Raw genomic sequence first — 23,606 nt, 5'->3', positions numbered from 1 at the left:
ATGAGCCCTTAATTCTTTTAATTATTACAATTTTGAATTATTTTCTTATTTGTTGGAGTTTTTTTTTATTTTTTTTACATTTTTTTTTTTTTTTTTTTTTTTTCACTATACTTTTTTGGGAGAATGGAGCAGTGGAAGGTGTCAGTACTGCATACATGGGGGGCAGAGCAGGGGGAATCTAATGGACAGTCTGCGTTGATCAGTAGGGGGGGGGGCAACTACAAGCACTGATCTCCCTCTAAAGGAGGTTGAGTGGCTTTCAGCTGCTTCATGGAGAGCCATAGATGGTGTTTGTGATTGCCCACCACACCAATCACCCCCGACTTTCGAATTCCCCCTGCTGCAGGAGGTACAAGGAGCGTCTCATGCAGAGCAGTATCCAAATGGTCAGTCCGTCCCTGCTGGGCCTATATTGAGGTAGGGGCCTGGAGCTGCAGCTCCAATACCCCCTACGTTAATCTGGCCCTGGTTGTCCATGATCTCAGTGTGGGTGGTGCAAGAGTCGGCATGAAAAATGTTGCTTTGAACTGAATGCAATGAGTTGGGTCAATAATAAGTTGTTAAATGGTGGCTGTAGATTTGTATGATCACCCCATGGCTCAGTTTCTGCTGTAGATCTCTCGCTCTTCCAGCTGGGAAGGGGGAGACATGCAAGCTGGTGAGTTGTCCCTTTCCCTTCTGTATCCTCCAAAGTGACCTTCCAGGATAAGATCACCATGGTCCTAAGGCTGAGCACGAACCTACTCCAAATTCTTCTTGGCCCATTCAGTGGCTATAGGCAGAACACCGGTTCCACCATCCATGCTCTGCCCTACAAGGCTGGATTATTCTAGTAGTGAATCCAAGGAACCTTTCATCTCTTCCACATGTGGGATCGCTTGATTTTATTTTTTTTAATCTTTATTCTTTATGGAAGAAAATCACCACCCATGATGGGAAGGATTTAGCAATTTGCGAACGAAGATAAAGTTGTTGACTTAATCGGGTTCTGTGATGGAATTGGTTGGTCTGTTTCTTCAGGTGGCACTTACAAAGCAGAAACCAGAAGTGGCAAAAGTTTTAAACCTTGCTTTGGCTAGTTTATAACAAATGAGTTGGCAGACCTGTGGAATCTGGAGATTCACTGGTGAGAAACCTCATCCAGTTGGGTAACAGCTAAAAGGTTCCTTGGATTCACTACTAGAATAATCCAGCCTTGTAGGTCAGAGCATGGATGGGAGAACCGGTGTTCTGCCTATAGCCACTGAATGGGCCAAGAAGAATTTGGTATATTGGAGTAGGTTCGTGCTCAGCCTTAGGACCATGGTGATCTTATACTGGAAGGTCACTTTAGAGGATACAGAAGGAAAATGACAACTCACCAGTTTGCATGTCTCCCCCTTCCCAGCTGGAAGAGCGAGAGATCTCTTGCCAGTGGCTTGGGTTTTACATTTTTTGGTAGTAAAGGATTGTTGGCTATGTGTCTTCCTTCTTTTTTTTTTTTTTTTCTTTTGCTAGTGTGGTATTAACCTCAGACACGTACACTGGATCATCTTGAATTATAGAGCTTGCTCGTTATAAAGTTGGTATCGAATCTTGGTCAGTTTAGCAAGGACCAGCCTAGTTTTGATCCATTATGGGCAGGGTGGTTGTACCAAAGTCAATCCATCAATTGACTTCAGTACGCTGGATTTTTTTGCATGCAATCACTGCCGGTGATCAAATTGATAGTGTTCTGCTTGCGGGGAAGGCTCCCCACCCACAGAATAGAGCTGCAGGAGGGATTCCCCCCCATCAACACTGAGATTTGAGGGGGGAATCAAGTCTTGGGTTGCAAGAAAGAAAATTTCACCTATGGCTTGCTTAGGTTTAGATAAGGGCATGTACATCATGACACTGTACCCATAACTGTTTCTATTGCACCAACTTTATGTAATGGGTGAATGGCTGCTGGCCAGGAAGGCACAAAATTGAATTTATTTCCTCAAAATTTCGTCATTTCGTCAAATTTCAGTCATAATTTTACTAGTTTGGCAAAATACATTGGCATCAATGGAGAAGGCAAAATTTAAATGAATTTTTTTTTTTTTTATAGGTCCTCTGGGCTTTAAATGGCTCCCTGGGGTTGGAGAAGCTGGTTTTCAGCTGTCCTGAACCTTTTGCCTGAATCATCCCCACCCAAAAATCCCCCCCCCCTTTACTGGTTTAAAAAAACAGTGGGAAATGTTGCCACAATATACAGATCAAGGTCAAATATTTGAAAAGCTTTTTGTCCTGAACACTACTGTAGAGTGCGGATTGTGGCTCCATTAAGATGCACAATTCATAAAGCTTTACCACCAATCTAAGTTTTCAGCCAGGTGACTGTAGTGCTTGTTTTTTTTTTTTTTATTGGACTCAAACTAAAAATAATTACCTTTTTGAAAATATGGATGTTTATCCTGGTGTTGGGTTTGTTCTGGGTTTAGCGGCCTATGCATGCTTGCTTGCACCCAGTGCAATGGGAAAGGACAAACTGGGGCTATATCTAGGGGGCAGGCACAACATTTGTGCAGAGAAGGGCCCTCAGGAACTGCACCCGTATAAAAGACGTACCAGGTGAGGGTCAAGAACTGGACCTGTATGAATTGAGAATTGGAAGGTGAGGGTCAGGAACTTTTATGAATGGGGAATTGGCAGGTAAGGGTCAGGAACTGGACCCGTATTGAGAATTGGCAGGTGGGGGTCAAACTGTAACCATATTGAGAATTGGCAGGTGAGGGTCAGGAACTGGACCCATATGAATTGACCTTCACCTGCCAATTCTCAATTCATACGGGTCCAGTTCTTGACCTTCACCTGCCAATTCTCAATTCATACAGGTCCAGTTCTCGACCTTCACCTGCCAATTCTCAAGAACTGGACCTGTATGAATTGAGAATTGGCAGGTGAGGGTCAGGAACTGGACCCGTATGAATTGAGAATTGTCAGGTGAAGATCAAGAACTGGACCTGTATGAATTGAGAATTGGCAGGTGAGGGTCAGGAACTGGACCTGTATGAATTGAGAATTGGCAGGTGAGGGTCAGGAACTGGACCCGTATGAATTGAGAATTGTCAGGTGAAGATCAAGAACTGGACCCGTGTGAATTGAGAATTGGCAGGTGAAGGTCAAGAACTGGACCCGTGTGAATTGAGAATTGGCAGGTGAGGGTCAGGAAGTGGACCCGTATTTAGAATTGGCAGGTGGGGGTCAGGAACTGGACCCATATGAATTGGAAATTGGCAGGTGAGGGTCAGGAACTGGACCCATATGCATTGACCTTCACCTGCCAATTCTCAATTCATATGGGTCCAGTTCCTGACCCCCACCTTCCAATTCTAAATACGGGTCCACTTCCTGACCCTCACCTGCCAATTCTCAATTCATATGGGTCCAGTTCTTGACCTTCACCTGCCAATTCTCAAGAACTGGACCTGTATGAATTGAGAATTGCCAGGTGAAAGTCAAGAACTGGACCTGTATGAATTGAGAATTGCCAGGTGAAAGTCAAGAACTGGAACCATATGAATCGACAGGTGGGGGTCTTGCTAAACATGGATTTGGAATTTAATAGCCCCCCCATAACTGTAAAGCCATTTGGCATTGTGAAATATTAACACCCGGCAGTGTGTGAAGGGAACCACTACTTGTATGATTCTTATGCCGACACTGACACCCCGAGGTGAAGCCAAACACAAAAACAGGTCCTGGCCTCCAAGTCCAGCTCCTTGTATTTTTCATCCAGAATATATCATTTCACCCGGCTCTTTGACAATTATCCCCTTTGACAAAGCTGTGTGAATGTTATTCCTTGTAACATCTGCTGAAACGCTCATCCTAGATGTGACCTGATACCGCCCGGCCTCACGTCTGTATTGTCTATTAACCCCAATAAGCCTTGAGCGTTTTGGCTCTTGGTGACCGCAACACCCGTGTCGTTTTAAATCAGGAATTATGGAGCTCTTTGGAATCTTTGTTGGCAGCAGAGATCCACGGAGAGGTAGAAATGAAATATTTGGCCGATACAGAGGACTTAGACACAGTTGTGTGCAAGGAGAATACTAAGGATGATTTGTAGTCTGTTCCCAATAGTGAAGAACGCAGTTCGCAAATTGACTCCTTCCCACCCGCCCTGATCACCCGCCCTGGAGTCCTGAAATGGTTCTGAATTCCTGGAGGGTGAGAAGGATCGGTGACCTCCGCGAGTGGCTGGCTGTTGGTGGTCACATGATCAGGAGCTGGTCCCGTTGGCTACAAATAGTTAGGCTGAATTTCCGCATGAACATTTTGGAAATGCGTTCAAAGGCATGGGCTGTTGCTTGCGTCCATGAAATGCATGTTGAGCTTGTGATTCCCCCCCCCCCCCCCATTCCTGGCATCCTAAACGCAGCAAGTAAACGCGTGAAGCTCAGTGCATAGCGATGCTCATTGAAATGAATGGGCTGCCCAATGCATGTTCACGAAAGGCTAGGTGTGACTCGAGCTTTAATGGGTCTCTATTCTGTGTGAGCATGCTCTCAACACAAACCTATTCAACAGTGATGCATATATGCGGCATACGGGTGTTGAAGCCCGTCTTTGCCGATGCATGTGTGTTTACATGGGCGTCAACTGGTTAAAGTATAAGGTTTTCAGTATAGTGCTTGCATGATCCAGGTCCAGTCTGTCACAATATATAGTAACATCACCTCCTCCCATGCTCATCTCCATGACCTCTCCAGAGCATCTCCCAACCTCTGGAATTCTCTACCTCAATCTGTCCGGCTATCTCCTACTCTGCCTGCCTTCAGGCGATCCCTGAAAACTCATCTCTTCAGGGAAGCCTATCACGCCTCCCACATATCCATCAGCTCATCCACCACGGGTACAACTTTTTATGCCACTTGCCCCACCCTCTTAGATTGTAAGCTCTTCTTAGCAGTGCCCGCTTAACCTTCATATATTTGTATTTTATTGTATTGTAACTAATGTCCAGTAGTGGCTGGTATTTTTATTTAATTTTTTTGGACGGGGGAGTCAAACTCCCCGCCCCAACATCCCACACCCCCAACCCTGAGTGGCCGGCGGCACCTCCTCCCCCCTCCTCTGTCTCCCAGTCTCCGTCACTTACCTCATCTAGGCGGGTAGCAGGTGGCTGGCGGCGGCTTCCAATGAGCGGCTCCTCCCCTCCTCCTAGGCGTCCAAAAGTATTGCCTGTCCTTTTTAGCCAATCGGGTGACAGCTCTCAAAACCCGCTTCCTGATTGGCCAGGAGGCGGATCATTGTTACAATAGCGAATATTCATTCGCTGTTGTAACACACGTGGGTGTGCTCAGGTCATTCTCTTCCCCCCCCCCCCCGCCACCCCCGAGTCCACCCTATTTTGAAGCCTATTGGAGCCTCTGGTTCTAATCAGTGCTTCAAAAAAAAAACACCCTCGCCATTGTAATTCAGTGTCCTGCAAGGAGCCGCCCCTGCGTCCCTAATGGATGGGCCGCCCCTGGTACTGTTTTGTTTTGTGTTTTTTGTTTTTGCTTTTATTTTGGGGGGGGGGGGGGGGTTGTAAAGCGCTGCGTAAACTGTTGGCGCTATGCTGTAAAATAATTTCTCAACAAAATCTTGTACTTGGTCATCCTTGAGCGCCACCTGGTGACTTTGCCCAGGATGAGATGATGTCATCAGTCTGCTGCAGGCAGGAGGAAGGATTGTCTTAGTCCCCACCCCCCCACCCCCGGGAACAGACTACAACATTGTAACTTTTTGTAGCAAGTCAAAGTGAGAGGCTGCAGCAGGGACTGATCTGCGTCAGATGTTTGTGAACACGGCAACTACAACGGCACCAGGATTTAAATGTCTTCTTTGAACCCGACATCCCAGTTCATCTCCGGACGATGCCTGAACAAAGATGGCTCTGTCCTTCTGGAGAGAAGCCGATTTAAAGGCATTGCCAGGGGGAGTAATGTCTGGTGAGAGGTAATAAATACCTGGAAATGTTTTACTGACACATAGTTGGCGTGCAAAAAACCGAATAGGAAAGATGTTACTCTGAAATGTCTGGAGATGGCAACTCCAACCGCCATAGTCAGTCATTTAAAGGGCAACTTCTACTGAGGATAAATGAGTAATATTACTCCCGGGGGGATTTCAACATTTGCAACAGTTTTGGCAAAAATCCGTAGAAGTTGGCATTTTAATTGGCCAGCTATGAAGTGTCTGGAGATGGCGATTCCAAATTGAAAGTTCCAGTTTTTCATGTTTTTGGTCCTTACATTGCCACATCGCTTGGCATGCAACACTTCCAGATCTTTACTTGCTACCGGTCTGACATCAGGCACGCCAGATCCATGTAGGGGGATCTCCAGTGTTCCACCACCCTGCACTACCCAGAATTCCCTGAAGATGGCAGAACAAATGATATGAAAGGCTAACGGTCACCAGCCTATAGACATTGCTGGGATATTCAGTTCTTTGGGCTTTTAACTGCTGCCAGTAATATTTTTTTGGGGGGGTTGGGGGTCCGCCCCCTGAATCGAGACTCGGCAGACCAGGCAACTCTTTTCCCTGTCTTCTATTGTCCAATTTTGGTGATCCTGTGCGAATTGCAGTCTGTTTTCTGTTCTTGGCTAACAGGAGTGGAACCCGGTGTGGTCTTCTGCTGCTGTAGCCCATCTGCCTCAAGGTTGGATGTGTTGTGTGTTCAGAGATGGCATTCTGAATATCTTGGGTGTAACGAGTGGTTATTTGAGATACTGTTGCCTTTCTATCATTTGGAACCAGTCTGCACATTCTCCTCTGACATCAAGAAGGCATTTTCCTCCACACAACTGCCGCTCACTGGATATTTTCTTTTTCCCACCATTCTCTGTAAACCCAGAGAGATGGTTGTACTAGAAAATGACAGAAATACTCAGACCGGCCCGTCTGGCACCAACAACCACGCCACGTTCATAGTCACTTAAATCGACTATACGCCCCCCCCCCCCCCCCTTCAGTGCCACATTTCAGGGGGGAGGGGGGGATTGGGGACCTGTCTTTGACAGGTCCCATTCCCCACTTCCAGACACGGGGGCTGCGGCCTGATCTCCCGGAAGTTTGGCCCTCCTCATCCTTCCTCTGCTGCCGGGCCAATTGGAAAGCACAGCATGCTTAGCACATGCACAGTAGCATAGGTGTGTGCAGCCTATTGCATTAGGGTGTGCACCCCAAGTGTATTAAAACATGGACGGTGTCGGTGGGGCGGCGTCAATTTTTTTATTTTTACGTCTTTTTATTTTTTACAATTTTTTTTTTTTTTTTTATTTTTTTTTTTTTTAGGAGCCCTGTTGGGGGAGCTTTGGTGAAATATCAGCAGGGGGAATCTGCACAGCACAGGGTGATTAGGGTGTGCCCAGGCACACACCCCCTGTGCTCCCCTATGCGCAGTAGGGAACCATCTGTGAAGCCAAGACTTCACGTCCGGGTTCTATTACCAGTAATGGCAGCGGCAGCACCCGGGGGTCGATCCAAAGATCGGCTGGGGTGCCGACATCGCTGGCACCCTGGTGTAGCTGCTGACTTTTTAATTTTATTTTTTTCACCCAGGCTGGACCTCCTTCTCTTTAAATCCCCCTTTCTTTCCCATTCTGATACTCAGTTTGAACTTCAGAAAGTTGTCCCCACCACGTCTAAATGCATTGAGTCGCTGCCATGTGATTGGCTGATTAGCAATTTGTGTTACCGAGCAATTGAACAAGTTTACCTAATAAAGTGGTCTGTATGTGTATGTATATATGCATGTATGCAGAAAAAAAATCCTATACATGTATTCTCAGTTGGGGACTCTGCTACAGTAACTTGCAACAATGTAACTCTGTAAAAATGGCCGTACCTGGAATTCAGCTGTAAGTAACATGGTGTGCACTCCGAAGGAATTCAATCTTCTCTTCCCTTAGGAACGGTGGAGTTTATTTTCTCTGTGTGCTAATATATGAAATTTTACCTGGAGCTATGTGCAGCCATCTGGGACAGTCAATTACAGGAGCAGGAGGACGAAATATTCAGGGAAATTCTGCCTGTAAAACAATTCCTGTGGCCAAGGTTACAAGGAGGAAGAAGAGACATTTGAAAAAAAAAAAATTATATATATATTATAATTTTGGCATTTTTTTGGTAAATTGGTGGATACAAACTGGCAGAGGCTTGCAGAAGAATTATAATATACTTATATTATATTGACTTTTATAAAAAACATTTTTAATCAACCCAATGTCTACCAACATACGTTTATTATAAATATAAGTGATATACAAAGGGTTAGAGCAAGCTCCATAGGGATGTGCCCGGGCACACCCTAATCACCCCCTGCAGTGCCCATTTCCTCTGCTTCCTGGTGCCCCTTGTCTCCGCCCCTGCAGTGCTGCCAGCGTCCCTCCTCTCCTGCCGGCTGCTGTTTAGGCTGTTTCAGGATGAAGAGCAGGGGAAGGGGCCGGTAAATTTCATTTACTGGCCCCTTCCTTTTCTGAATGAACAGTGAGTAATCTGTACCGATCACTCCTGTGTTTATTCTTAACTGAAGCATAGTGCTATGCTGTAGTTTGTAAATGAACAGGAAGCTGCTCAGCACAGAGCACTTCCCATTAGTTCACTATCCAGTGCAGCTGAGGCTGCAGAGAAAGAGACTGAGGAAGCTCTTTCCACAGACTTGGTCTCAAAAGTGAGACATCAGAGGTTTATTTAGACCCTTGATATTTCACCAAAGTCCCCTAATGGGGTTCCTAAAAAAAATAAAAAATAAAAAATAATTTTGTACAAAATAATAAAACAAAGCTGCCGCCAGCCTCTGCTCTGACGCCGCCAGCCTCTGCTCTGACGCCGCCAATCACACCCCCCTGCCCTGCTGACGCCACGTTCACAGCTGCTGCAGTTGTATACTTTTGTCTTTTAGACCCAGAAAAGGGCTTTTAGATAAGCGATCTAGATCTGCCCGATCACTTTTATGGGGCTCTGAACATTTTACCCCTGCCAGTGGCACCCACAGTAGTTCCTGGGCTCTCTGCCTCCTGCACCAACTGTGGGAGCTATTCCTGCAGTCCCAGGGAGGAACAATTAAGGAATGGTCTGTTCCCTGATGATCTCTGCCCTCATCCCCAGCACACACCCTGTGACTAATGAACCCAAAAGTAGCATTTATTTCACCAATTCCTTGTTCAGGGCTGTCATTCATTGGCTGCTTTAGCGACAGATGCAGCTAATGGGCAACCATCAGTGCTTGATCAGCTGCAGGGGGAGGTATTGAGAGTCTAATAGACCCCTGATGTCTTCCTAAAGATCATCTGTCACCTTTCCAATGCATTTACATAGTCTGCTTGTTGGCTTGGTGTTTTATTTTTTTTTATTTATTTTTTTTAATCGCCCACATACATGCACCAATTCAAATATATAGTGAAGGGTGAGCAGCCCCCAATCTGCCACAATCCAGCTCTTTTCTCAAACTTTTTGTTTAATTTTTGAAAGCCTAAACCCGATATCCTACAAATTCCATCCCAGCCTCCAGCAATTCAGCCTGACAATTGGACACTAAGCGATACTTGACATGGAGGCAGTGGTGGAACTACCAGGGTCCCAAAGGTCACACTTGTAACCGGGCCCTGGCCTTCCACCACTGTGGGGGCACCTCGCCTCTCCTCAAGCTGGCAGGAAGGGGGCTGCTGTGCAAGGCATGGGCTGGATTCACACTGCTTGAACCCAAAGTCTAGCGATTTGCTTGTGATTTCCTTGTGACTTTGGTAGCTTTGAGTGCCATAGACTGCAAAGTTTTAATCTTTTATACAGTCAGAATAATCTGATTGTTGTGGGTATGGTTGGCGCTGTCCCTATCGGTCACAAATTAGTGTTTCTTTTTGAAGGGAATCTCAGGTCTTCCTAGAAGGATTGTATTCTGAGAGTTGAGTTCCTCAGAATAGTGGAGCTTCCAAGCCTGAGAGAACAGAATGGCCTCCTGTCTCCACGATTTATAGTATTCCAGCACACCACAAGCAGCTGTTTTTCTAACGACTTGTCTGTCCCGGGAGGATGTCCAACTAGGGCTGCACATCTGCAGAGCAAGTGACCGGCCCCGCTATGTGCAGCTCACAGTGAGCCAACTCTTAACTCCTGAACACAAATCTGTAGAATTAAATCCGTTTATAACCCGACACCCACATATAAAGTGCTGGTGTGCCCAAAACTGATCAACTTCTGAAAGATGCTAAAGATGTTTAAACACCTGTTTCCTTATTGAAGAGATCCTGTGCTGAGTTCCCGGGTCTGTACACCTGTTGTGCCAATTATGAGGGGCTCTCGCCATCCCTGTGCTGAATTTCTGGGTCTGTACACCTGCTTTGCCCATTATGAATGGTTCCTACCAACTCTATACACCTGCTGTGCCAATTATGAGTGGTTCCTACGATCCCTGTACTGAGTTCCTGGGTCTGTACACCTGCTGTGCCCATTATTGGGGGTTCAAACTATCCCTTTGCTGAGTTCCCGGGTCTATACACCTGCTGTGCCCTTTATTGGGGGTTCACACCATCCCTGTGCTGAATTTCTGTGTCTGTACATTTGCTTTGCCCATTATTAGGGGATCCCACCATCCCTGTGCTGAATTTCTGGGTCTGTACACCTGCTATGCCCATTGAGGGGTTCCCATTATGCGTGGTTCCTACGATCCCTGTACTGAGTTCCTGGAACTGTATGCCTGCTATGGCCATTATGAGGGGTTCCCACCATCCCCATGCTGAGTTCCTGGGTCTGTACACCTGCTGTGCCTATTATGAAGGGTTCCCACCATCCCTGTGCTGAGTTCCTGGGTCTGTACAACCACTGTGCCCATCATGAGGGGTCCCCACCATCCCTGTGCGGAGTTCCCAGGTCTGTACACCCGCTTTGCCCATTATGAGGGGTTCCCACCATCCCTGTGCTGAGTTCCCAGGTCTGTACACCTTCTGTGCCCATTATAAGGGGTTCCCACCATCCCTGTGCGGAGTTCCCAGGTCTGTACACCCGCTTTGCCCATTATGAGGGGTTCCCACCATCCCTGTGCTGAGTTCCCAGGTCTGTACACCTTCTGTGCCCATTATGAGGGGTTCACACCATTCCTGTACTGAGTTCCTGGGTCTGTACACATGTGTCCATTAGCAGGGATTCCCACCATCCTTGTGTGGTGTTCCTGGATCTGTACACCTGTGCCCATTATGAGGGGTTCCCACCATCCCTGTGCGGAGTTCCTGGGTCTGTACACCTGTGCCCATTATGAGGGGTTCCCACCATCCCTGTGCGGAGTTCCTGGGTCTGTACACCCGCTGTGCCCATTATGAGGGGTTCCCACCATCAGGATATTTGCTTTTGTCATAAAGCACACAAGTTACCAAAGCTGTGCATGAAATTTCTAGATTGCAGAATTCATAGGTACAATGCTGAAAACTGGTCAGGCTAAGGTTACAATGTTGCAATCTGATCTATGGAAGAGGGTAAATGTTTCCTCCTGCCTGCAACAGACTGAGGACATCTCAGCTTAAGCAATTATTTTTAACAGATCTATCTAAAGAATAACTTTTCTGTATATTGTGACATGTCAGGAACTGAATCATGTAGCCTTGTAAAGTTACTGGAAATTTCTCTATACCAGGGTATCTCCAAACTGCGCCCAAGGGCCAGATGTGGCCCTTGGCAAGCTTTTATCCGGCCCTTGGGGCTCTATTCCTCCCACTGATACCAAAAAGGAGCACTATTCCTCCCACTGATATCAATGATAGAATAAAACCTTCTACTAATAGAGGCACTACTCCTCCTGCCTACCAACCTTGAGGCCATATTTATTCTCACCGATGCTGGGACATATTCTGCCCCGGTTGACCACAAAGCGGCCCTCCTAAAGACTGAAGGGCAATAAACTGGCCCTTTGTTTGACAAGTTTGGAGACCCCTGCTCTATACTACTACTACTACTACTAATAATAATAATAAATATTTGAAATAATGCAAATTAAAACTATATAAAAAATGTAAAGTAATTTAATTTAAAAATGTTTCAGCTAGTATACAATGGCTCTTGTTGGATTCTGGCACCTCCGCCGGTTTTATGAGGGGTTCCAACTATACCTGTGCAGTGGCTCTTGTTAGGTTCTGGCACCTGTGCTGATTTTGAGGGCTTCCAACCATCCTTGTGCAGTGGCTCTTGTTGGGTACTGACACCTGTGCCAGTTTTATGAGGGGTTCCAACCATCCCCGTGCAGTGGCTCTTGTTGGGTTGTGGCACCTGTGCCGATTTTCAGGGCTTCCAACCATCCTTGTGCAATGGCTCTTGTTGGGTACTGACACCTGTGCCAGTTTTATGAGGGGTTCCAACCATCCCTGTGCAATGGCTTTTGTTGGGTTGTGGCACCTGTGCCGGTTTTATAAGGGGTTCCACCCATCCCTGTGCAATGGCTCTTGTTGGGTTCTGGTAGGACTATGAATGTGATCGTTTTGTAACTATGGGGACATCGATCTGGTGTGGTCAGACTCTTCATCCAAGAACAAAACGTGACCACTGATACGTTTATTTTCCTTGTGTGGGTGAATTTTGCTTTGCTTGAGGTTCTCCTTGAAGTTTGTTGTTTCAATGGCGCTGAGCCTGAGGGCTGTATGCTATTAATGATGCTGAATAATTGCCGTGCTGTTGCAGGGTTCACCACTAATCTGTTTCAGCAATGACTTTGTGACCCAGACAAGTTAATTGCTGACATAGAAACATGGACTCCTTCTTCCTAACTGACCCATGAAAAATGCATTGAGCCGCTCTCCTTGCTTGACTAGACCCTCTCAGAAATCCTCTGAACCCGTGCAGGCAGCAAGTGACAGGTGCTCATTGTTCAAGACTTCAGGAACCTAAAGGAAGAAGGCCTATGTCATATCGCCCAACATTTTGAGATGGGAATGAGGGACACCTACTAGCAAAGGTATGTAGGCATAGGATACGCCCCCCTTGCCACGCCCCCTTAAAGGGTAAATAACCCCAGAAAAGCTAATTCCATCCACAAGTGCCTTTTTTTTACCACTATTATTTCTTTATATTAGCTTTTGAAATTGAAAAATGCAGCAATTTAGAATTTGGATGAAAGGTTTAGCACTGGGAAAAACTTTTGGAAAGATTAAAAGTGCTTTTTATATACAAGTATATAGATCAGACCAAAATGTGGGACAGAGGGACATTGCTCCAAATCGGGGACAGTCCCTCGAAATCAGGATCAGTTGGGAGCTATTCCTATCTATATAGCTAAATGGAGTGTTTAACGTTCCATAAAGTTACAAAAAAAAGATACGTTGTTACCATAAGAGTTTGCAAGGGGTGTGCCAGTGTTGCTGGCTTCCCTCCTCTCCTCTCTCCCCCACCCCCGGGGATGTTTCCGGATGAAGAGTGGGGGAAGGGGCAAATGTCATTTACCAGCCCCTTTCTTTTCTAAGGCTCCATTCACACTTGGATGTTTCAGAATCGCGGCAAAACGCAGGATGCGCTTGCGATTTGCCATTAATTCTAACGTTGCTGAGGTTGTAGCATGATGAAGATAAATTGCGGCAAATCGCACCACGCGATGTCGCTCAAAAGAAGCTCCTCCTTTTTTGAGCGACAAGCTTTGAGTGATTTCGTTAATCCAGTTATTTTGTTTTGTTAAATTTGGTTGATTCGTTCAATTTGGATAACATATTGTTTACAAATATATGTGTGTGTGTGTGTATATATATATATATATGTGTGTATGTGTATATACATACACACATAAATATATATATTAATATAATATAATAAATAATAATTATAATATATAATTATAATAATATTATATATATATATATATATATATATATATATATATATATATATATATATATATATATATATATATATATATATATATATATATATATATATATTTATTATATTCATGTGTATATATATATATATTTATTATATTCATGTGTGTATATATATATATATTTATTATATTCATGTGTGTATATATATATATATATATTTATTATATTCATGTGTATATATATATATATATTATGTTAAATTCGTGTGTGTGTGTGTGTGTGTGTATGTGTGTGTGTGTATGTATGTATATATGTATATATGTATATATATATGTATATATGTATATATGTATATATGTATATATATATATATATATATATATATATATATATATATATATATATATATATATATATATATATATATATTCCTTTTTTTGTAGACGAGAACTTTTGTGCAAACCAATCAATATACACTTACTGGGATATTTTTTTTTTTTTACCAAAAATATATAGCAGAATACATATTGCCCTAAATTGATGAAGAATTTTTTTTTATAGCAGAAAGTAAAATGTTTTTTTTTTTTTTTTCAAAATGTTTTTTTTTTTTTTTTTTCTTTTTATAGCGCAAAAAATAAAAATCGCAGAGGTGATCAAATACCACCAAAAAAAATCTATTTGTGGGAGAAAAAAGGACGTCAATTTTATTTGGGTACATCGTTGCATGACCGCAATTGTCAGTTAAAAATAACAGTTCCGTATCGCAAAAAATGGCCTAGTCATGGAGGGTGGGGGGAAGGGGGGCGGTAATGCCCTGTACACACGACCGATTTTTCCCATCGGAATAAACTCTGATGGTTTTTCCGATGGGAATTCCGCTGAAACTGTCTTGCGTACACACGGTAACACCAAAGTCCGATCGTCAAGAATGCGGTGACGTACAACACATACGACTAACCTAGAAAAAGGAAGTTCAGTAGCCAATAGCTTCCATCTCGTACTTGCTTCAGAGCATGCGTAGTTTTTGGTCCGTCGGAACTGCATACAGACCAGCGGTGTTCCCGATAGGAATATTTAGAGCATGTTCTTTTTCTAGGTCCGTCAGAATTTTTGAAGAAAAATCAGATGGGGCATACACACGATCGGAATATACAATGAAAAAATTCCATCTGACTTTTTCTGTCAGACATTCCGCTCGTGTGTTGGCGGCATAAGACTTTCCGGGGCTGAAGAGGTTAAGATTGAACTACAATGTCAATACTAAAAGGGCAGCATTTTTTTCATAAATAACGGCATACATGTACTCTGCGATTTTTACACATTCATTCGTTTTTGTACTCGCTTTTATTCAAATACTTTAGTGCTCTGGTGGGGGGAGGGGCTCTCATGGAGGAGCAATGGAGATGAGGGGATCTGGGATTGCACATCACATGACAGGCACACTTTGGCCCATTGCTTCTTCCTCTGTTCACCCCACGCTAAAGTGTGGAGTAGAGGGAGGGAGGAGGTGAGTGGAGCCAACACTCTCACTAGGCGTGGAGGAGGAATAAGGCCCCGCCCTCAATGCTGGGGCCTCTCCTCCTCAACAGCGGCTCCAATGTGACTGATGTCATTGGTTGCTAGATGCCAGGTGGCACAGGCTCTAGCAACCAGTCCAGAGAACAGTAGAAGCCAAGCCAGTGGCTCCACCGACCTCCGACCTCCATCTTCATGAGGCTCCGGTGTGGCGTTAGTAGCACCAAGAGAGACCCTGTTGTGTGTCTTGATAATGTCAGAGAGACTGTCAGTAATATTTTTGAGGGGGGCGCAATTGCCCCTCCCCCCCCCACCCCCCCTGGATCCGCTCCCTGAATCGAGGCTCATCAGACCAGGCAACTTTTTTCCAATCTTCTATTGTCCAATTTTGGCGATCCTGTGTGACTTGTAGCCTCAGTTTCTTGTTCTGAGCTGACAGGAGTGGCACCCGGTGTGGTCTTCTGCTGCTGTAGCCCATCTGCTTCAAGGTTCGATGTATTGTGCATTCAGAGATGGTATCCAGCATACCTTGGATGTAACGAGTGGTTATTCAAGTTACTGTTGCCTTTCTATCATTTGGAACCATTCTGTCCATTCTCCTCTGACATCAACCACACATTTTCCTCCACACAACTGCCACTCACTGGACATTTTCTCTTTTCCTACCATTCTCTGTAAACCTGAGAGATGATTGTACGTTAAAATCTCAGATCAGCAGTTTTTGAAATACTCAGATCAGCCTGTCTGGCACCAACAACCACGTTCAAAGTCACTTAAAGGGGTTGTAAACCTTTGTGTTTTTTCACCTTAATACATCCTATGCATCAAGGTGAAAAAACACCTAGCAGTCACCGGCCCACCAGCCCCCCCTCCCCATTTTACTTACCTGAGCCCCTTCGTCTTTTTTTCAGCATGGATGCGCCGTCTTTCTCTCCAGGTAGTCCCAGCTTTGATTGGATAGATTGATAGCAGCGCGACCATTGGCTCCTGCGGCTGTCAATCAAATCCAGTGATCTGGGGGGCGGGGCCGAGTCAAACATTCGGCTTCTGTGGACGCCCAATGAACAACTCGGGAATGCACCCACAAGGTAACCCTCTCAGGAGCGTGCTTCTCCTAGGGGGTTATCCAATGCTGGGAGGAGCCACGAGAGCCGCCAGGGGACCCCACAAATGGATGTTCGGGGCCACTCTGTGCAAAATGAGCTGCACAGTGGAAGTAAGCATGATATGTTTAAAAAAAAAAAAAAAAAACAAGGCTTTAGTATCACTTTAAATCCCCCTTTCTTCCCCATTCTGATGCTCGGTTTGAACTTCAGCAAGTTGTCTTCACCGTGTCTAGATGCCTAAAACACATTGTTGCTGCCATGTGATTGGCCAATTAGCAATTTTCGCTACCAAGCAATTGAACAGGTGTACCTAATAAAGTGGCCGGTGAGTGTAATTAAATATTTTTTGCTTTTTGGGTTTAGCAACAGTAAAAATGAGTCTGTATATGCAGTAAAGCGCTCTTGTTATACTCTGTTCTGTTCTGAAGATATAATTTTCGTCGGACATCTAAACTTTTTTTCAAGGGTCCCTTAATGATAAAAAAAGGTTGAGGCTTTTTCTAGAAATGGAAAAATTATGCCCTGAACTTCCCAACTGTAGACAAGAAAGTCCAATGGGTACGGCTGAATGTTTGTCGGAGTTCTGTGTAACCATTTTGTAGGTTTGCTACATTTTTATTTTTTGTCTTCTATACATTGTAACTTTTTTTTTTCATTTTGTTGAATGAGAATCTTGTGGATCTTCTTGATTTTTAAAGATTTTCCCGGCTATAACCCATCTCGATTTTGTGCTGTAAGACCTCATAATGGTTCCTCGGTCTCCCAGAGTATCATCTGTGTATCCACCGCGCCGACCCGTGACCCCGGCAAATGAGGGCCTTTGATCTTTTTCCACTTCACTGATGGAGATCACAATTTAGTTAACTTTACTTTTTTTGGTTAACTTGTTTCCAAGCCCCGGCCGCCCGTCTCATTATACGGAGCTACAGAAAGGACCTGAGTAATGAAGCATAATTGCTGGACACACAAAAAAAAGGTTGATTAAAGGGGAATTCAGCCCAGACAAATCATACATTATATCTGCTTGGTTATGTGGCAACTCTAATTAATGTGAGATCCAGAAGCCCCATTACTTAAATCTAAATTACTTTATTCCCTGTATTTCATGCTCAGACCACAAACCAGTGTGACCCTTCAGCTTGATGGCAAGCTTCCTCTGGTTACCACCAACTTCCATTACATGGCTCCCAACTGTCACTGATTTTCGAGGGACTGTTCCTCATTCAGAACTGTGTCCCTCTGTGTCCCTCTGTGTCCCTCTGTGTCCCTCTGTGTCCCTCTGTGTCCCTCTGTGTCCCTCTGTGTCCCTCTTTCCTCCTCATTTGTCCCTTTATTTTGGTCTTATCTATATAGTTGTATATAAAATTCACTACTAATTGATCACAAAGTGCTTCTGAGTGATAAACCTTTCATCTAGGGCTGCAACTAACGATTATTTTCATAATCGATTAGTTGGCCAATTATTGTTTCGATTAATCGATTTAACAACCTTAAAAAAAAAGTGTGGTGTATAATTTAGTTAATATGTAAAGTTATTTTTTTTTTTTTTTTTTTTTTTTTAAAGGCAATTTATTCTTAAATATCTCTATATGCAGTGGTAAATATAAATAACCAACTATATGGTTAGAGGGCAAAATATCTAATCCACCCTGAGAATAACAGACAGAAGAGATATACTGTATATATTAGAGGGGATATATACTCTATATACTATTAGAGGAGAGATATACTATGTATACTATTAGAAGAGAGATACTGTATATACTATTAGAGGCTATATACATTAGAGGATAGATATACTGCATATACTATTAGAGGCATATACTGTATATACCATTGGAGGAGGCATATACTGTATATACCATTGGAGGAGGCATATACTGTATATATACCATTGGAGGAGGCATATACCGTATATATACCATTGGAGGAGGCATATACTGTATATACCATTGGAGGAGAGATCTGTAAATATCAGACTCATTAACTTTAACCCCATTTTGTTACTGGCCGATTAATCGATTATGAAAATAGTAATCGATTCATTTAATAATCGATTGTCGATTAATTAGTTGTTTCAGCCCTACTTTCATCCAATTTCTAAATTGCTGCATTTGAAAATTCTAAAAGCCAGTATAAAGGAATAGTAGTGGTAAAAAAGCACCTGTATGCTTTCCCTCCTCTTCGGACCACTACTGGCGCTGTAGAGGAGAGAAGGGTTCACTACTCCATATCTTCTGGGTCCTGTCCCAGATTGCAACACTTCTGGGGAGAGGTCCGCCGCATCACACAAAAATTCACGGAATATGCCGTCCCGGAGGAAGCGGCATTCTGCCTCCTACACCATTCAAAGATCTCGGCCAAAGCATACAAGAAATCACTCATTAGACACCTGCTCAATGCGGCTAAGACATGCATACATACCCCTTTTTTTGGAAACAACAATCCCCACCGACCGCTGCTCTTTGGCTGAGGAAAGTAGAAGGAATAAAAAAGATGGAGGACTTAATCCTTACAGCGCAACACAGAGGTGAGACTTTCACGGAAACGCGGAATATATGGAACACCTTCATTTTTTTCGGATGAAGGGCAGTGCCTCCTGGGGCCATAGACTCCCCTTAACATCAAGTTACTGATTACTCAGTCTTCCACCGCCATGTCTTCCGCTTGACCCCCTTTTTCACACCTCCCCACCCCCCCCCTTTACGCCCCTTCCCTTACCCCAATGTAAGCCGGACACCTTCAGTGTTTCGGTGAATAGGAAAGGTGAAAAAGAACTAAGGGGGAGACCTTCATCTCCTGACATTTACGTGGAATTTATTAATCGTGAACATGCAACACTTAAGCGATGAGTTTCTGTTCTGATGATGTTCACTGTCTGGTAACTGAAAATGTAACATTTTTGAAATCCTCTTGTGCACTGTATATGATCCTTACAATCACAGAAATGTTCATGTCTCAGTTGTCCTGTTGGGGCTTCATCCCTTTTTGGGTGTTCAATAAAACTTTATATTTGGAAAAAAAAAAAGCACCCGTGGGTTTTTAATGTACGATTCTCCTTTAAAGGGGGCGTGGCAGGGGCTGTGTCATATGCCTACATACTTTTTGCTAATAGGTGTCCCTCATTCCCATCTCAGAAAGTTGGGAGGTATGCTGTTTGCTTACTGACCAATGCAGCCTCAAAGACCCTATGCAAATACAAACTCTTATGGAGGTCTGTGATATGGCAAAGCATATGTCCTCCCCCCTGCTGGAGGGCGGGGCTGTCAACAGGGTGGCCTGGCGGGCTGTCAATGGTGCATCCTAGCGGAGGGTGGCCTGGCGGAAGGGCGGGCTGTCAACGGTGGGGCCTTGGCGGAAGGCGGGCTGTCAACGGTGGGGCCTTGGCGGAAGGCGGGCTGTCAACGGTGGGGCCTTGGCGGAAGGCGGGCTGTCAACGGTGGGGCCTTGGCGGAAGGCGGGCTGTCAACGGTGGGGCCTTGGCGGAAGGCGGGCTGTCAACGGTGGGGCCTTGGCGGAAGGCGGGCTGTCAACGGTGGGGCCTTGGCGGAAGGCGGGCTGTCAACGGTGGGGCCTTGGCGGAAGGCGGGCTGTCAACGGTGGGGCCTTGGCGGAAGGCGGGCTGTCAACGGTGGGGCCTTGGCGGAAGGCGGGCTGTCAACGGTGGGGCCTTGGCGGAAGGCGGGCTGTCAACGGTGGGGCCTTGGCGGAAGGCGGGCTGTCAACGGTGGGGCCTTGGCGGAAGGGCGGGCTGTCAACGGTGGGGCCTTGGCGGAAGGGCGGGCTGTCAACGGTGGGGCCTTGGCGGAAGGGCGGGCTGTCAACGGTGGGGCCTTGGCGGAAGGGCGGGCTGTCAACGGTGGGGCCTTGGCGGAAGGGCGGGCTGTCAACGGTGGGGCCTTGGCGGAAGGGCGGGCTGTCAACGGTGGGGCCTTGGCGGAAGGGCGGGCTGTCAACGGTGGGGCCTGGCAGAAGGGCGGGCTGTCAACGGTGTCCCTCATTCCCATCTCAGAAAGTTGGAAGGTGTGCCTTTTAGTTTGCTTGCTGACCAATGCAGCCTCAAAGACCTTATGCAAATACAAACTCTTCTGGAGGTCTGTGATTGGATATGGCAAAAATGTGTCCTCCCCCTTGGCAGAGGGCGGGCTGTCAACGGTGCATCCTAGCGGAGGGCGGCCAAGTGGAGGACGTGCTGTCAACGGTGGGGCCTTGGCGGAGGGCGGGCGGGCTGTCAACAGTGCAATCCGGTACAAGGAAAATAGAAAGCATTTTTTTCTTGCACATGATTGGTGATCAACAGAGCTTTACGACATTTACTAAGCTCCGGGGGAAATGAGTGCAATGGCTCCTGCAAAGTGAAATCTACCCTTGTGTGTCCCTGGTAAAAAAACGGGGAGTATATAAAGAGTACTAAAAACTCTGTAATATTATATTTTTGTATTGTAAATTAATGCAGCACTGAAAATTGTGCCAAAATAAGAACATTCAGTATTGAACTGTCCAGGCAAATTATTACAACAATGAAAGGACTAGACCAGTCTACAGCCAATCACAGCGCTAAATTCAATTGTAGCAAAAATGCCTTTTGTTTTTTTATATTACCAAACGAAATAAATCTAACCAATTTCTTTCCTTTTCTCCTCTAGGGTTTAAGGAAACAGCCTTCCTCTACGCCATCTCCTCAGCAGGGCTGACGCACGCCATGGCGAAGGCTTGCAGCGCGGGCAGGATGGAGCGATGTACGTGCGACGAGGCTCCGGACCTCGAGAACAGGGAAGCCTGGCAGTGGGGAGGCTGCGGGGACAACCTGAAATACAGCAACAAGTTTGTAAAGGAGTTTCTGGGGAAAAAGTCTGACAGGGACCTCCGAGCCCGCGTAGATTTACATAATACCAACGTGGGCATTAAGGTAGGTACATCACTGTATAGAACTTGTTACGGTATTAAATTCAAGAATGGTAAGGTCCTTGGGCTTGTCTCATAGGCATCAGTTTGACACCAATATGAGAATCTTCTGAGGTTATATGGAGTCCATTGATGGTTTGGATTGGATCTGCATCCAAGTTTTTTCATTCCCATAGGCTTTTTTTAAATGTATGGAGTGGTGATGGGTTAAAACCCTCAATGTTTGTTTCCCTAAGATGGAAAGTGATAAATTCACCATTTCACAATGGTCATGAATAGGAGGTGAGTGCAAGTCTTCCACGGGGGGGACACATTTTAGGTGGAAACTTCTCCTGGTTATCTTGGACCTCTTGTCTCCTGGAACAGGAAATGAAGGGTCATTTCCCCGGTGGGTTTTAAAGTATATATATTTTAAGTGTTTCCTCTTGGTCTGTTAAACATGCTATTGAAAGTTATTTTTTTTTTTTTCTCCAAGTACAAAAATGAACCATTTAATTTGTCAGGGGTCTAGTGGGCTCCCAACTTCTAGTCGTAAGTGGACAACCCTGCACCAAAATCTCAATGTTGCCAACCCCACCCAGTTCTCTGTGGACTGGGATGTTTCGTGGGCCTGATATAGGGTGATTCTAATCCTCCATAGAAACCGAGTGACTGACTAAAGCCCCATACACACTATCAGATTTTCTACTGATTTTTGTCTTCAGATTTACCAAAACCAAGTAGTGTAAGGGCCTGCCTGATTGCATACACATTGAAACGCCTAAGGTTTGATCTCATATTATGATTTTGGTAAATCTGAAGGAAAAAATCAGCAGAAAATCTGATGGTGTGTATGGGGCTTTAGGCCAGTCTGACACCAAAAGTGTTACTGGCAGGATCACCAGGCAGAAAGAAGGGAGTTGGGGGAGGGGAGGCATGCTGAAAACAAACAAATGCAGTCACCATCTATGGACCTGTAAGCTGAAGTAGATCTCATTTTGGTTCTTGAGCTTAAATGCAAATTGGCTAGAAATAGGCTTTCAGTCTTGAACCTTTTTCTACCAGTGGGAGCCAGCTCCTACTTATAGGTTGTAACACGGGAGGCATTGCATGGGTTTCCTGATCATGTGATCACTAGGAATTACTGTGGTCGTGATAGGGGGCCCATCCTGCTGGTTCCTTTGGTGTCCAAGGACAAGCATGCTATTAAAGTTCTAAATAGCTTGAAAATTCTGAAGCCAGAGTAAGAACTCATCTGTATTGCTGCTGCTTCACTTTCCAGTCACAGGCTGGGGGGGGGGGGGGGGGGGGGGTTTGATGGTGGTGGGTCGTCTGGGATGACCTGTGGTGCTGCAGCTTTCACCATCCAGTCACAGGCTGGGGGGTCGTCCGGTAAAACCTGGGCTCAGAGGAAGCTGGTTGAATGAAGCTGGCAGTCAAACTGAGGACATCTCTTGGCAGAAAAAGGTACTGTAGAGGAAGATTAACATTTCTCTTAATGGGCTGTTCAAGTTCTATTTTTTGTGCGCTCCGCTTTAAGTGTTGTGACAGCATAACTAACATATTAGATTACCAGTCTACATGTGGTAGCTACATTAGTTCTTTTTTCTTTTTAGTTTTTCATTGTGCTAGAGCAATGGTCATAACACTTTGGGCCCATTTGCTTGCCTTTATTTGGCCTTTAGGACATTAGTCTCTCCCTAGCACTAGTGAGAAGGCGCCATCCTCCCACTGACCCCCCTTCCACTACAGTGGGGTGCGGTTCCTCCTGCTGACCCCCCTCTTCCCCGACAGTGGGGTGCGGTTCCTCCCGCTGACCCCCCTCTTCCCCGACAGTGGGGTGCAGTTCCTCCCGCTGACCCCCCTCTTCCCCGACAGTGGGGTGCGGTTCCTCCCGCTGACCCCCCTCTTCCCCGACAGTGGGGTGCGGTTCCTCCCGCTGACCCCCCTCTTCCCCGACAGTGGGGTGCGGTTCCTCCCGCTGACCCCCCTCTTCCCCGACAGTGGGGTGCGGTTCCTCCCGCTGACCCCCCTCTTCCCCGACAGTGGGGTGCGGTTCCTCCTGCTGACCCCCCTCTTCCCCGACAGTGGGGTGCGGTTCCTCCCGCTGATTCCCCCTCTTCTCCACCAGTGAGGCACGATTCCTCCTGCTGCCCCCCAGGTGCTATGAAATTGTATTTATTTTTTTACTCCCATTGACACTGGGATATTTTCTCTTCCCGCTACAGTTCAGTCTCCTCGGTAATGGACCTTAAACTGGCCCTTTTGTTTAGAAAGTTTGGAGACCCCTGTCCTAGGGTATTGGTGCTAC

General features: G+C 45.5%; 1 protein-coding gene across 1 annotated transcript in view; it reads left to right on the top strand.

Annotated features, from left to right (window-relative positions):
- Window positions 1-23,606, top strand: part of WNT9A (Wnt family member 9A) — a 155,386-nt gene that overhangs the window by 116,184 nt on the left and 15,596 nt on the right. The window contains exon 3 of the mRNA XM_077490601.1: window positions 21,058-21,320. Within this exon, the coding sequence (XP_077346727.1) occupies window positions 21,058-21,320 (263 nt within the window). The remainder of the gene's footprint in view (window positions 1-21,057; window positions 21,321-23,606) is intronic.

The sequence above is a fragment of the Lithobates pipiens genome, unplaced genomic scaffold, assembly GCF_037356315.1.
Source record: "Lithobates pipiens isolate NorthernLeopardFrog02 unplaced genomic scaffold, aLitPip1_a1.2 Scaffold_19, whole genome shotgun sequence".
Taxonomy (NCBI): domain Eukaryota; kingdom Metazoa; phylum Chordata; class Amphibia; order Anura; family Ranidae; genus Lithobates; species Lithobates pipiens.
Note: the sequence above shows the minus strand (reverse complement) of the source record. Positions and strands in the feature narration are given on the sequence as shown.